This window comes from Megascapheus bottae, chromosome 14, assembly GCF_031878675.1.
Source record: "Megascapheus bottae isolate mThoBot1 chromosome 14, mThoBot2.hap1, whole genome shotgun sequence".
In the NCBI taxonomy this organism is placed as follows: Eukaryota; Metazoa; Chordata; class Mammalia; order Rodentia; family Geomyidae; genus Megascapheus; species Megascapheus bottae.
The window spans coordinates 29,581,761-29,596,662 of NC_143522.1; the positions used below are offsets into that span (position 1 = coordinate 29,581,761).

At 60.3% G+C, this 14,902-nt stretch overlaps 1 protein-coding gene across 2 annotated transcripts in view; it reads right to left on the minus strand.

Annotated features, from left to right (window-relative positions):
* Begain (brain enriched guanylate kinase associated) overlaps nucleotides 1-14,902 on the minus strand; it is a 33,787-nt gene that overhangs the window by 3,283 nt on the left and 15,602 nt on the right. For both annotated transcript variants that reach the window (XM_090344837.1, XM_090344838.1), the window contains exons 3-6: nucleotides 4,651-4,812; nucleotides 3,335-3,401; nucleotides 2,416-2,523; nucleotides 829-912 (exon numbers count right to left, since the gene is read on the minus strand). In XM_090344837.1, coding sequence (XP_090200963.1) covers nucleotides 829-912; nucleotides 2,416-2,523; nucleotides 3,335-3,401; nucleotides 4,651-4,812 — 421 coding nt within the window. The remainder of the gene's footprint in view (nucleotides 1-828; nucleotides 913-2,415; nucleotides 2,524-3,334; nucleotides 3,402-4,650; nucleotides 4,813-14,902) is intronic.

Sequence of the window (14,902 nt, forward strand, 5' to 3'; positions counted from 1 at the left end):
CTGGGACGGCCCGGGGGCCGCACTCTGCTTCCCACCCAGCCAGGGGCTGCGTCGCTTTGGCACAGATGCTCGGGCTCCATGGGCGCCAACCCAGCGGCGCTGCCTGCTCGCCCCCTGCTGAACAAGACAGGCTCAGACACAGAGGCAACAGGGATTGAGGGGCCTGAGGCGGGAGCCGGGCCGTTTCCACGGGCCGTTTCCACGGGCGCGCACACCTGGTGCCACGCAGGGTCTCCTGCTACTGTTTGATCTATTTTGTGAGCGTGTCAGGTAAAGCGGGGCCCAGAGAAGGGAACGTGGTCTGGTTTAGGTGTGCGGCATGGTGTGGGGGGCAGGGGGCAGCTTGATGGGGATGAGGTCCCTGGACCAGCTCTTGAGGAAGCCACAGATGTTCAACATGGCCTCTTCCCAGCCTGCTTTGGTACCTACCACACAGGCTCGGTTCTGATTAGGCTCTGTTGCCCGCTCACGCCATGACCTTGGCAAGACCCCCTTTTTAAAGTGAGTCTCATCTCTAGGGTGGAACTGCCTGTATTTCTGCCCCAATGTCAGGGTCTCTGTCACGTGACACGAGCCTTACCATACCCAGAGACAAAGAATGAGGCAGCCCGAGTGGCCCAGGGGACCCTGGGGACGTGGACTGCTTGGAGCTTTCACCGTCAGAAAGGCCAGGCCCCAGGGGTGGGCGAGGAGGAGCGAAGGGCTCAGTCTCACCCAGTATCTTCCTCCTCAGGGGTGGGAAGTGGCCTCAGGGTGGGACCAGCTTGGAAGGAGCCCAGAGAAGTCCTGGGGCAGGGTGGGCCTGGCTGTGGGGTGGGGTCACGTTACCTCGGACACCTTATGGACCCTGCCGTAGGTCTGGCTGCACTGCAGCAGCTGGGCCGCTAGATTGCAGTCCTTCCTATAGAGCTCCTAGAAGACAAGAGAGGGCGTTGGGCACAGCTCGGCCCTGGCCAGCACCAAGGGGCCAGCGGGCGTCCCGAGGGCTGGGCAGAGCCAGGTGTGCAGTTGGTGAGGTGAGGGCCAGCTCCAGGCCCATCCCTCTCTGTGCTCTGTTATCTGACCACAGAGAACCCGTGCTGGGGTGTGGAGGAGGCCCCGCCAGGCAGCCCTGCTCTGCCCAGGGCCTCTGCCCAGGGCCCCTGCCCAGGCCTGCCCTTGGGGGCCCCCAGCATGTCTACCAGCTCTTGGCTCCTTGCCCCTCAGCCTCTGAGAGTCCCTCCGAAGGAGACTGGGTGGCAGTGCCAGGCACCACTGAGGACAGAAAAGGCATACCACTGAGGTGCACAGCCTCTGCCACCCCCATTCTCAGAGATGGCTGCAGGGTTGGGTTAGAGCTGGGCTAGGACTGGGATGGGTGTGTGACCCCAGGTGCAGGCAAGGACTAGCTCAGTTTCCTGAGCTAAAAACAGATGCAAACAGTAGGACTGAGGGGGTCACCTGTGCCTTTGGAAACTCTGTGGCATGTGCCTGTCCTGGCCTTACTCCTGCCTCCCATCACCGGAGCCCACAGCCATGGAGGCTGGGTTCCCAGCCCTCAGCCCCCTGATGCCTTACTGAGGTGCCCTGAACCTTCATGATCTCTCACCTAGGACAAGCTGTGCACTTTACTTCCCAAACCAGACCCCGGCCTTGCCATTCCTGCACTGTCCCCTACCCGCCCTCTGCCCGGAATAAAACTAGAAGAACCTCAGTGGCTCCCTGTTTTTCTCAAAGGGAAGCCCAGTTTCTCCCAGTTTCCTGACAGGAACCTAGACCACACAGCCTCAAGACCCAGGACCTTCTCTGCCTTTGCTCTTCTCCAAGGGAGAACCTTGGTGATGTCAGCCTGGAAGGAATGCTGCACCCCTGATGTCTGCATGGCAGACCCTGGCCAGGGCAACCTCTTCTGGACACTTCCAGTGAGGCCCTGCTGCCCGCAGCTCCTAGAGCTGCTCTGGCTGGGGTTTCCTCGGGCGCTCAGAACTCGTAACACTCCCTAGTCTCTGTGGCTGTCTGATCTACTGTGTGTCTTCCCCACACAGATGTAAACACCACGTGGGCAGGTCATGAGAACGTGTGTGTGTGTGTGTGTGTGTGTGTGTGTTGTTGTTGTTGTTCACACCATAATCTCTGAGCAGAGCAGGATCTAGCAAGCTGCATGTGTTCATTGGCGAATGGACAGTAGGCTGGCCAGCAGTGGGCGTCCTGAGTGGCCAGCCGCTCTAGGGGGGCCTTGTATTCCTCAACTCTGCCTTTCCTGCAGAGGGTCTTGTGAGATGCCCCATCCTTCCTCAGCTGCCCTGGGCATTCCTTGAAGTCTTCATCTGCCCAACCAGCTGCACTGATCAGAGCAGCCCTGCCTGCCTGCGCTTCCCGGAAGCCCCCATCAAGGCCCGTGGCCACTCTCTGTGCACAAACGCACGCAGCACTCACGTTGTCCTCGGACAGCTTGTTGATGGTCACTTTGGCCTCCAGCAGGTGGCTGTTGAGAGCAACAATCTCATGGCTCAGTGCACGCTTCTCTTCCTCATAGTGCTGGCCCTGGGCAGTGGGACAGCAGGAGTGCTCAGTGGTCAGCTCTTAGAAGGCCAGGCTAAAGCCTGGTGCTCAAACCCAGTCATTAGATTAGGCCTCTGTGTGCGCAACTGAGCACTGTTCAGGGAACAAGGTCATATAGACTGCTCTGAGTTCAAATCCAGCCCTGCTACTGTCAGGCTAGATGTCCTTGGGCCAAACACTGCCCCTCCTCCCAAACTTAGTTCTCCCTGGCAACAGAGGACTAATGATACACCTTGGGAAACTGAGGCTAGAAAGTGAAAAGGTCCCAGACAATGCCGGGCCCAGTCCCCGGGCCTGCCTCCTTTCTTTGACCTATCTTCAACTGCAGGCAAGCACCAACTTCCCACTTCTGACCTTCAGGACCAAAACAAGCCCGTCACCTAGCTGCAAAGAACAGGCCCTTCTGTCCAGACCAGGAACACAGTCCCACACCCTGCACCTGTCATCCCCGTGGGGGTGGCAGAACCCACCGCTCAAGTCCACGCAGACAGCTGCAAGCTCCGCTCTTGCCAGGACCCGTCCTCTTAGAACCAGGCCTTTGGCTAGCAGTCTGTGCCCAGTTCCCACCCTCAGGCAGACCCTCTGCCCTGCAGCCCAGCTCACAGGCTGTGGTGTTTGTCCCTTCTGCTTGCCCTCCCTGGACCCCATGTCTTCCCTACTCTAGGAGCACTTCACGTTCAGTGAGCTGCCCTGCAGGTGTGGGCAGGAGGTAGCAGCTGGGCCGTGTGAGCTAGAGAGCTAGAGAGCTCTGGGCTGGGGAGGGGATGGCGGGGGGGGGGGGGGGCAGCCTCACCATGCGGTACAGCTTTTCCTCCAGCTCCTGGTTGATCCTCTGCAGCGCCATGTAGTTGCTTTGAATCCTGCAGCGGGAGGCCATGGGGTCACACGGTGTGCGGCTGGCTGGACCTTCCACAACACCCATGACCTCCCCCCCCAAGCAGTGGGCTCCTCTGCTGGAGCAGGCAAGGTCTACTTAAAGCAACCTCACTGGGCCCAGGGCTGAGCGGCTCCCTCCCCCTCCCCCACAGCAGGGCTTCCTGGACGTCCCACTCGAGAGTGGGAACGCTTGTCATTCACAAGAGATTGTGTGACCAATCCCCTCCATTTCCCACGCAGGCCTACAACCCATGCTGGGTGGTTCATAGCTCAATTGCCCAGTATCAAGGAGGAGATGACGGGCAAGTGCTAAAATATGGATCCATCTGGAAGAAAGTGTGGAAACCTCCACCAAGGCCCAGCCACAGGGCTCAAGCTGGATTCCACACAGCTCTGTGGTGACAGCCCCAAACCCAGCAGAATGGGGCCACTTGGAGGAATGGGCATCCCTCCCGGCAAGCCTTCCCTCAGGCAGCAGCGCCAGCTGGCACCCTAAATATTGAAAGCAAACGAAACCAACGGCATTTCTGTGTAAGACAGTGTGTAATACATTCTTGAGGTGTGGGGGGGGGAGGAGATCTCCACTGTAATAGGCAGAAAAAAACTTTATAGAAAAATTTGGTTTTGAAGAGGCTGAGCCAGCCCGCTCAGGACTCCAGGGATGTAGCTCCCAAGCAGGGGCTTGTCTCTGGAGCTAAGGTGTTCTTTTCCCCATCCCCATCCAGGTCAGTCACTGAGTGTGTGTGTGTGTGTGTGTGTGTGTGTGTGTGTGGAGTCCTAGTACACCAGTAGGGCTCTAGAGATGGCCACTAATATGTCCTGCCACACTGCTAATAAGAGTGTAGCTATGGGGGGAGGGAAATGGGGACCAAGACATGAGAAAGGGTATCAATGTATGTGAAGTAATGCACCTTCCATCTGGTGAATATCATGTAACCCTTCTATTAATGACAATAAAAAATAGATGAAAAAAGAGTGTAGCTGTGCTGGGGGGGGGCATAGAGCTGGGTCTGGGGAGGAGCATGGGAAGAGCCCGTCTCTGGCAGCAGCCCATTCCCGGGTTCTAGGCACCAAGTCTGACTTGGTTCTTAGCAGCCAGCCATCCTGAGCCACCCGCGCGGCCCCGCCCACAGGACCCGCCCTCGTGGACCCAGCCCGCCCCCGCGGCCCCGCCCACTCCCGCAGGCCCCGCCCCGCGAGGCCCCGCCCATCCGCACAGGCCCCGCCCCTCACCGGCGCAGCTTCTCCGTGACCTTCTCCAGCTCCTCCTGCGCCCGCCGCAGCTCGATCTCCAGGTAGTGGCGCGTGGAGTCGAACTCGGTCTCCAGCTTCTCCAGCTTGTGGGTGGTGTAGGACAGCCGCTTGCGCAGCTCGCCCTTTTGCTCTTGGAGAGCGCTGCAACGACACGCGGCGGCGGGGAGGGGGGGGCACGCTGCTGAGCGGGGGAAACTGAGGCCCGTGGGGGGGGCGCACGGGGCCGAGCACACACGCACGCAGGACGCACGCACCCCTCCTCCCGACGGCGGCACTCGGGAAGCGCGGCGCCCAGCAGGGGCTCCTGGGGCTCCCCAACCGCAGTGAGACCTTCACGCTTGCCCCCGAGCCCTGCGGTCCCTGAGCACAGGCCCAGGGCGGGGACTGTCGCCAGTGGGGTGCGTGTGGGACCCGCATGCGGGTGCACGGTGCCGGCTCCCTAGCAGGAGTGGGGCCAGACCGGAGCAAGCGCGCGTCCCCCCTCCGGAGGGTCCCCAGTTCCTGGCCCGTGAGCGCACCCCGTATGTCATCACCCTCCCGCACCCAGCCAGCCCTCGGCGCCTTCTTGGATGGCTGCCCAGGACTATGTTTTTAAAGTGCATACACATAAGAAGATTTGCGGATGTTTTCAAGAACCTCAGGAAAGGGCGGGTGCGGCACAGCCACTCGAGAGTCAGTCCCCCAAATCAGATATGTGGGGTAACAGGGAAGCCCCAGCTGCCAGGAGCTCCTCCTCCAGGCAGGCTTCTCAGGCTGCCCACAGCCTTCCCACTGGCTGTCAGGCCCCCGGGGGGCGCACAGCACCCAACACCCTCTCCGTACACAGTGCCAGTTGGAGGCCACAGGTACCCCGGAGGTTAGTTGTTTGTTGACCTCAGGAAGCAGGGAGGGCCCTGCCCCCTCCTCCTTTCTCCAGCTGGGTGCCCGCGCACCCAGCCGGGCCCCTTTCTGGCACAAGGCATTCCTCATCAACGCAGAGGCAGCATTCTCCCCTCATACCCGTGTCCACCTGTCCCTACTCACAGACTGACTCGGCCTTCACCAGTGGGACCTAGCAGGTGCCATCCTCTCCTTCCTTTCTCGCCATTTGCTCCTGGACTCCCACCCTCAGTCCTGCCTTGAAGGCCGCAGGGGCGGGAGCAAACTCGCCAATGGAACAGAGGGATTGGGTTTTATGGGGGCTCAGAGCAGAATTAGGGTCAACTCAAGGGGTGCCAGTTCCACCGAGGAAGGCCGTGGGTCGCTGCACTCTCCTCGCCATGCCCGCTGTGTCAGGCCCGCTCACCACGGTGCTCTGACTCTCCCCTCACTGCTGGCTGTCTCATCTGCAGACCTTGCTCGGGCTGCTCCTCAAGACCTGGCTTGTCTCCGCACTCCTCTGGCCATACTCCGACAAAGCCCAGACTCCTCCACACAAGGACCTCCCTGGTCCCTCATCTCCACCTGGCCTCAGTTTCACATCTGCCTCACCAGTTCTTGCTCTTCATGGGAGACCACAACCCCCAGCGCTAAGGGAGGATGTGGGAGGTGCCACTGTGGGGAAATGGGAGTTGGGGCAGAAGGGGGCGACAGAGGGGTGTACCTGTCTCACAGCAAGGGTGAGGACCTGGCCAGGGTGCCCAAAGCAGGAGGGCACCCAGGGGCTTTGCAGCCTGTGGGTGAAGAGGAGAGTCCTTCATAATGGGGGACAGGATGGGGCCTACAGGGGGCCCACCGTGGGGGTACCCAGAGCCTTGGCTGGCAGCAAGAGAGATGGGAGGAGGCATTGAGTCTCACTGGAGCAGGGTCCCCAGTCACTGGCTGGTTCGAGTTGGGTGTCCTATCCTCCTCTGTGGCCTTCGCCTCAGAAGGGAGTCTGACGGGAGGATAGTCTCTCCACCCCCACCCTGGTTCTGTGGTGGGCTGGGACTAAGTTCTTGTCTGGCCTGAGTGATTGAAGACCCATGGGTTGGCTGTGATGGCTGTGTGTGGACAGAGCTGTGGTGCCATCCAGCCTGTGGGACCTGGCAGCGGTGAGGAGTCGAGGTCCCCCTTCACCTCCTTCCCTGGTACCCCACCCAGCCACCTCTTCCTGTGGCCACGTATGAGAACGGACATGAGTCTGGCCTAGCCTTGCTGTGGCGCTGCCCTGTTCCCTCCATTGCTCGCAGTGTGCCACCCGGCTCTCTGCTTCCTTAGGTCTGTCAGGCCCCAGCAGATGGGTCGCGGGGACATGTGTGTGGTGACATGTAGGGACACGTGTGCTCACAGGTAGCCTTGCTGGCCTGGGCCAAATTGGGCAACTGGGTCCCTACGGAGAGGAGCCGATTCCACCAACAAAGCCTGCGGGATGGGCCCAGAAACCAGGCTTTCACCTGATGCATATGCTGCGAGCAATCCCATGGAAAAAGAGGAAGAGCCACAGTCCACGGGGAAGGAAGGAAACATACACTTGTGATGCCTGGGGGGGCGGGAGGCTGGGTAATTGAAACCATTTTTATACGTCTCTGGATGTGTCATGTTTTCTACAGATGAGAAATCAGAAAAAAATTACTAAGGATCAAATTTTGGCACCTTTCCTCCTCCTACCCCCCGCCCCAAAATTCTTCATGTGCCTTGGTGAGGGGCAGCAGAGATGGGGAGAGCTCTCAGCCCTGGGCTGCAAGCGCCACGCTGGAAGCCTGGGCCCTGTCTGTGAGATGGGCCCCGAAGGGCTCTGAGGTGGCTGGGGATCTGACCGTGACCATGTGCAGAGCAGTTGTCACCAGCCTCCTAGGAAGATTCCGAAATAACTGTCACAGCTTGTGACACAGAGGACACCTGTCCTAGAGGTGTGAAAAGCAGGCCCCAGGGTTAAGTGCCAACATGGCAATGCAAGACTCAGATGAGGAGAGTGAGCGCCCAGCTACTTGGAATCCCTGGAGCCAGGAGTCAGTGCTGTCTGGTGGCCTGCCAGGAGCTGCCCTGGCAGAGCCACATGCCCGGGACCACCATCACCCCAGCTAGAGTGACATGGGACCTTCTTTGTCCTTCTGCTGGTAGAAGGAAGGGCAGAGTCTAGGCGTGACCCAGTGAGACCAAGTTCCCTGAGACATGGCCTTGGTAATGCCAGGACTCTGACATGTACATCGATGTCCTTGCCAGGAGAGGCCTGGCCTGGCCTGGTGGGTCAAGATGGGCCAGGGCAAGGTGGGATCCTGGCACAAGCTGCTTCCCTCCTAGCAGGGAGCACACTTCTGCCTGGGGCACGGGTCCTGGGCTGTGTGGGCTCATCTTCTTTCCCCCAGGGCATGCCTGGCATGGGGACTGACCTCAGCAGCCGTGGGCACCAGCACTAGTGTTGGAGGGGGGAAGAGTGTCTCTGGCACAGACCTGGGCTGGCAGCTGCTGGTGGCCTTCTGCCCTCATGCCAACAGAGAAAGGGCACCACTGCCACCCAGCTCAGAAGCGGGAGGCCAAGCCACCTGTGGAGCCTGCCCTGCCCTCTGCCCTGCTTCGGGGTGCAGAGGTGAAAAGGGGGGTCCCAGCCCCACTTGCACACCCGGAGCCCCACATCTGTTCCGGAGGCCGGATCCAGCAGGACTCCTCCCTCTTCCCATACCTGAGCGAATCGTGAAACTCCTTCCTGGATCCCCTGAGTGTGGCCCCCATGTCCACCTGCAGACGTCATCCACGCCATCCTCCCCCCCAGCCCTCCTGCTCCGCATCCCCATTCCCAGCCTCTCAATGTGGCTCCAACGCGCCCCACCTTCTCCAGCTGCCTGAGTGACCAACTCGCCCCTCTAGTCCCCATGTCATTTGGGGGCACCTGTCCTGCAGAATCACCCTCAGGTCTGCTCTGTGGCGCTGGGGTGGGGCTGGGCTCCTGCGTCTCTGTCCCACCACGGCCCCAGCGTCCTGGGAGGTGGGACTGGGCATCTGTGAGCACAGCCCGTCTCCGCCTGGGCCGACAGTCACGCTCCAGCGACACCAAATTGCTTGTCATTCTTCCCATGCTGCAGGCACTTTCTCATCTTGGTGACTTTGTCCCTGTGTCCCCTCTGCCAGAAACTTGCTCTTGCTCCCTCCCCAACCCAGCTAACTGCTCCCCACCCAGCACCTGAGGGGCCCTCAACCCCAGCTTGCTCCACTCTGGTGGTGGCCTGGTGGGCATGGTTAGGGCTGGGTCACGGTCGCCTTTACGGGGAAGTACAAGGGTGCCCTCCCTAGCCCCCACTTGAGCCTCCCCGCAGATGGCTCATCCTAAACTCAGTCAAGATTACACCCTGCCTCTAGTCATGCTTCATTCCCCGACTCGTTACTGCGTGAAGACTTTTCATTCCGATCCCTGCCTTCGCCGTCTCAATGCCACTGCCACCAGGTATCAGCAACTAAGCCAGCATGGAGAAGGAATGTCACTGTGTGTGTGTGTGTGTGTGTGTGTGTGTGTGTGTGTGTGTGTGTGTGTGTGTGTGCGCGCGCGGGGGGTGGGGGGTTTACCGTCACAATACCACCTTGGGTCATAGCCAGCAGGGGTGATCAGAGTGGAGGTGAGCTAGAGGAATCTGTGAACTTGACCTCTGCTCTGGTCCCACCCCCACCTTGGCCGCCCAGCTCTAGGTGAGTGATGGCCTGCCCTGCCATCCCTTCCTGTGAGGTGAGAAGGAAGGTCCCAGCCCACCCTCCCTGGGTCTGCTGAGACAGAGAGCCGTGTGCTGGGAGCCTGGGCAGAACCAGAGTGTCACTCCTGGCTTCAGCACACGTTGCCCCGCCCCCCACCGCTGGCTCCATCACCCTCTCCAGGGAGGCCTCCGATCTTCCGTGGGGTCAGAAGCTGTGCAGTGCAGGGGCTTCGAGTCTGCTTCTCCTCCCTAGGGCCTAGCACCCAGTTCCTGGCCAGGTAACAAGGGAGGGGCTGATAGCCACAGGCAGAAGTCCTCAAGTGAGCACAGCCGCCCTGAGCTCCCCCTCAGAAAGGCCATTGGGGCCTGAGACGCTGGCCCTGGAGAAGACACATGTGACAGTAGGGGCCTAGGAAGGAGGGCAGGTGGCACTTCCTGATGGTGGCCATTATCCCCATTCCTGTGCCCACCCCTGCCTGATGAGTGGCAGAAAGGACAAGCCAGAAATTTCTCTCCAATCACGAGGGGGTGGGGTGGACCCCCGGGTCATCCTGGGTTGTGAGGGGCAGGGAGAGGGCACGGTAAAGCCCAGGAACTTCCTCCAGCACCCAGAAGCGTTCTTGCTTCTGGGGTGGGGGGTGCTGCCTCGGGGTGGGTCCACCTGTACCCACAGGGGAGGATGGAAGGCCAGGGTGGGCCTCACGGGCCCCCTCAGGGTTCCCAAATTAACCCCAGTGCCGATGCACTCCCGGGTCAGACGAGGAGGACTGAGATTCAACAGCTGGATTTAAAGGCTGGTCACTAGCCTCTGAGAGGCCCACGTTGCATGCTGCATTGCTAACCTGTCACCCCACCTGCCTGGCCCCCCTATAGGCTGCTTAGCACCACCGACACCAGTGGAAAACATACTCCTGGATCTGCAGGAGGCTTGTGTTCTCAAACCCTGGGGCCCAGGAGGCTATCCACACTGCGGGACCACAGTCGGTGGTCTGGACTGGGGGGCAGGTGTGGCCCCCCCACGCAGAGCCCCTTGGGGACCCCCCGAGCCCCAGCTGGTGCTACTCTGCCTTAGCCCCACCAACCCCATACCTATGTGCACTGAAACATTGCTCTCTCACACACACACGCGTGTGCGCACATACATGTGGACACACACGCCTATGCACATACATGTGTCTGCATATAGCCAAGACTGCCTCCAGGATGAGGTCTGGTATTAAGGAAATTGACGGTGGTCAATTTCAGCATCGGCCAGCAGGTGGAGGAAGGCACCCGGCCGAGGGATGAGGCTGCCTCTCTGGACCTCAGTTTATCCAGCTATTGATGAAAGCCGGGGGACGCTGTGTCCATTGTAATTGCCTTCTAGGAGCTGGGCACGGGGCCCTGGGAGCGCTGTTCCTTCCCACATGCATTCCACGAGAGGCCATGAGGAGGCCCCATGCTGCTCGGCAGGGAAGCGCAGGCCTGCTGCCCAGGAGAGGGCGGGCAGCTGAGGTAGGGAGCCGGCCAAGCCTGTCTCCCTATATGCAAGTACAGGCAGATGTCCTTGACAGAGGCTTGTCCTGGGGGCCCAGGGGTAGCCTGCTCCAGATTCAGTGACCCCCCCCAAAGCCCAGTCCTGGGGTCTTGGTTACTCCCTCCTGGCTCCCTGAAGCTGCTCCTGCCATCTCATACAGCTCACCACTGCCTGCCTTCCTTTCCTGTCCCATGGAGGAAGCCTGGTCCCCACCCCACCTCCTAGTCCCCCCTGGGTCCTGTGGACTCAGGCTGGGCAGCTGATATGCTGGGAAGCCAGCATGACCCCCTCCCAGATGGCCACCACGCCCCTCACCTGTCCCTTACCCTCCTGCCAGACACCCAGGCTCAGGGCCAGGGAGAGCATGCTGCTGTCTCATGCTGGAGCCTGCAGGATGTGGGGGTGGACCTGGCCTAGCCCCCTCACAGGCCCCCAAACCTGCACCTTGAGGGGAACTCCCTGCCTGCAAAGGCTCAGGCCCAAGGCTCAGGAAGGCCTCGCCCCTGGAGCCTGGACCAGGCGATGGGCCCCGAGCCTGTGGGCTCAGTGCAGCATGGCTGCTGAGGTCCTGAGCCCACGGGGCTGCAACTTGTTTGTGGCTCCTAGACCACCAGACTTCTGGAAGGATCAGGTAGGAAATGGGGCAGACAGCCCTGAAGGACAGACCTGAGGAAGGGACTTGTCCAGCTCCACACCTCAGGCTGTGGGACTCTACCTTTTCTTTCAGGAACTCAACAGCAGAGGTTTGTTTTGTTGTTGTTTCACTTTGGGCTTTCAATAGGGCTTCCGGTTGATTCCCTTGATCCTCCTGTTTATACTTCCTATATAGCTGAGATGGCAGCTACTTGACATACAGCCAGCTTTTCATAAACTGAGATGGGGTCTCCTGAATTTTATGTTGGGGTTGGCTTTGCACTGTGGTCCTTCTAATCTCTGGCTCAGTTAAAGCTGAGCTCGGTGCCTGGGTCCTCTGCACTGGCTGCTCCCTCCCTGCCTGGAGCTCCAGTCTTCCTTCCCTTTCTTCTCCTCTCCTTAAACGCCTCCCTAAGCCAGCTGAGCAGAATCCTCCCCCCTCTCTCCCCCCCCAGACACACACACACATTACCCTCCTTGTTTCTGTCCCCTGACACTACTTGTCACTGTGAAGCTTACTTATTCTAGAAATGTTTCTGTCCTCTCTAGCCAGATGGTTTTGCTGTACCCCTGTGCCTACAAGGCCCTCTGGTAAACAGTGGCGATAAATAAATAAACACGCGCTGAATACGTGATCAAGGAGTAAATAAAGCAGCAGTAGTAACACAGGGTTGAAGGACAGGGAGGGGCGGCAGCCAGGCTTGGTCTTGGGGTCCCTGTGCCATACAACCCCTAGGGGCTAGGGAGGGGCAGAAGGGGCTGGGCTTTGGGAAGGGCACACATGCACCCCAGACAGGGTTCAGGGCCGGCTTGGTGATCCCCTTCACTTCCACACATGGGGGACAGCGCCTGCCCTGGGCAAGACCATGACAAAGAGGGGTCCAAGGACAGGGGACAGGAGACACTGAAAGCAAAAAGCTCAACCTCAAAGCACCACTACCAAGTTCAAGTGGACGAAGGCTGAGCGCTGCCTGACACCAGAAGATTCCTCAGAGAAGACGCAAAGGCTTTCAACCCAACGCCAAAGGCAGGGCCGTCCGACCAGCTTCAAGTCAGTTCCTGGCGAAGTTTTGTCCATCCCAGCACCATTTGGAGCAAGAACCAGAAGTGCTCTGACAGCCAGTCAGAAGACAGACACTCTGGGGAGAGTGCACACAGACCTCACCGAGGCACACGCCCATGTGGGGGAGAACTGTGGTTAGAGGGGCTTCATGCAGCCCCATGCCACGCTGGGCAGAGCTGGTGGCAGAACCAGCGCAGGCAGGCTGAGGCAGGACAGGCTGGGCTTCTCGGGCTGTGCCCCGCCCCTGGGTGGAAATGTCTACAGCGGCTTCGCTCTATGGTCCAGGCTGGGGCAGCCCAGCCACCCATCAATGCACTACCAGTCCAGAAGAGTACCCACGGGCCAGGTCTGCAGACCAGGCAGAGCATGCGCAGCAAGGCTGGGACGCTCTCACAGGTTTCTGTCCACAGGGTCGGGGGGAAGCAGGAATGACAAAGTCAGAAGTCAGGATTGGGCCCCCTGGTGGGTGGAGGGAGGGGCTTGGGGGCTGGAGGGCCTTCTGGGAGCTGGCAGTGGGGAACCTGCCCTACCCTAGGTGCTAAGCCACAGATGCCCCCAATCTCGACCTCAGGAAGTTACTGCTGAGGGACCCCGTGGGGAGCAGCTCAGGACAATTCTCAGAGCACGGCAGGCTTCCCAGAGGAAGAGCTGGAGCTCAGAGAAGAGGCTGCCCTGAGGCCAGGCAGGGCATGGGGGGAGGGCAGAGGACCTGTCTGGAGGGGCTGGAGGCAGGGTGGTCAAGGGGGCAAGGGCTGGATCATCACCTGGGGGTGGCTCCACCTGAGAGTCACACTGGTCCTTGCCAGGGATGGGGCTGGCAGAAGAGGAGTCCGTCCTGGCCTCTGCTCCAGGGGGGAAAGGGGGTGCTTGGGTGGCAGTGAGAGCCATCCACGCCCCACCCCTGCTGGTCATTGGATGAGCTGGTCCCTGAACACCCTGGGCAGGGATCCTATCGGCTCTCCTTGACAATTCATTGGTGACAGCTTGTCCTGCACGCTGCTGTGGCAGTGCAGTGGGAGAGCTGGACAAGGGGAGCTGGTAGGGAGACCCCAGCTGCATACTTACCCCCAAAAGGGAACCACAGAGGGCCACACACCTACTATGAGGCAGCAGGGTCCTTCTCCCCATGCACACAACTGCTTAGTGGACCCTTGGGGACCAGGCCAGGCTCCAGCTGCAGGGGTCCAGGAGAGGGAGGGGCCTGCCCACTCTGAGCTCCTGCAGGTGCTAAAGTGCCCAGCTTGTGTGCAGAAACCACATCCTCGGGCTAGGAGGCAGGATCAAGCTGGAGGCTGGGCCCCTGGCTCACGCCAGACTTCCTCACCTGGCCCACAGGTGCCTCTTTTTTCACCTGGGGCTGGCACTGGGGGGGGCCCTCTCAGGGGATACTGGGGGGGGATACTCTCAGGGTCCTTGCACCATACCAAGCCCCAGGCAGGTGCTTCAAAGCCATCTTCCTAATAAGCCTGCCTCTGTGGAGGGAGGGCGAAAACCATTTTACAGTGGAGGAAACTGAGGCCCAGGGGGGTAGGATTCTGCCAGAGATGAGGGGTGTAGGATCCCCCAAACCCTGTGCCACGCCCATAGGAGGCCATGTGACTGACTTTTCTGAGCCCTCTAGGTCCTTAATGCAGGACAGAAATCCACAGAACAACTCCATAGAGGCCAGGAAGGAATGATCTGGAAGGGCCCGGCAGCCAGCCGCCAGAAAGCTCACTGGGCCAGAGGTAGAGGAGGGTAGGGCCTCTCCCCAATTCCAGGAGGCCATGCTGAATTCTAGCCTTGCAAGACCCAACCCAGTTCCAGGCTCCGTGGTCTAATCAAGCTAGGACCCCAGGCCCAGATCACAGCCACTGGCCTCCCTCCCCTGGTCTGCCTAGGCCACAGGTCTGCCCCCTGGGCCCCCAGCCTAGCTAGGTCTCTGTCCCATGGGTGGCACAGTGTGCTGGCTGTGAATGAGGAGAGGGAGGAGGAAAGAGGAAGACTGCAGGGACCCCCTAGGATTGCTTCAAGGGACCCCACAAATGCCACCTTCTCCCTCCAGGCCCACCTGAGTTGAGCAGTGCCCCCTCCTGAGACAACCCTACCCCACCCCCATCTTGAGCTGCTGGCACATGACAGCCCTAGGGAGGGCCCTAGCTTGGGGTCAGACGTCTGGTTTTGGTTCTTATGAGCAGAGTCATGGCTGCCATTTTGTGGTTCTTCCCCCCCCCCCCCCCACTGCCTGGACCTTGTAGAGGACAAGATGGCCCTGGGCCTGATGCCAGGTTTGGGAGACTCCTCCTCCCAGCCCAGGACATGGTGGTCCAGGTGCTGTGGCCTCCAGCTCCATGGCCAGGGGAGGCCATCCAGGCCTCTCCATAGCCCACCCAGCTCTGCTCCCACCCGGGCATCTGGGGGTCGGATGGGAAGGCCCAGGCTGTAAGGGAGGGGCCGAGC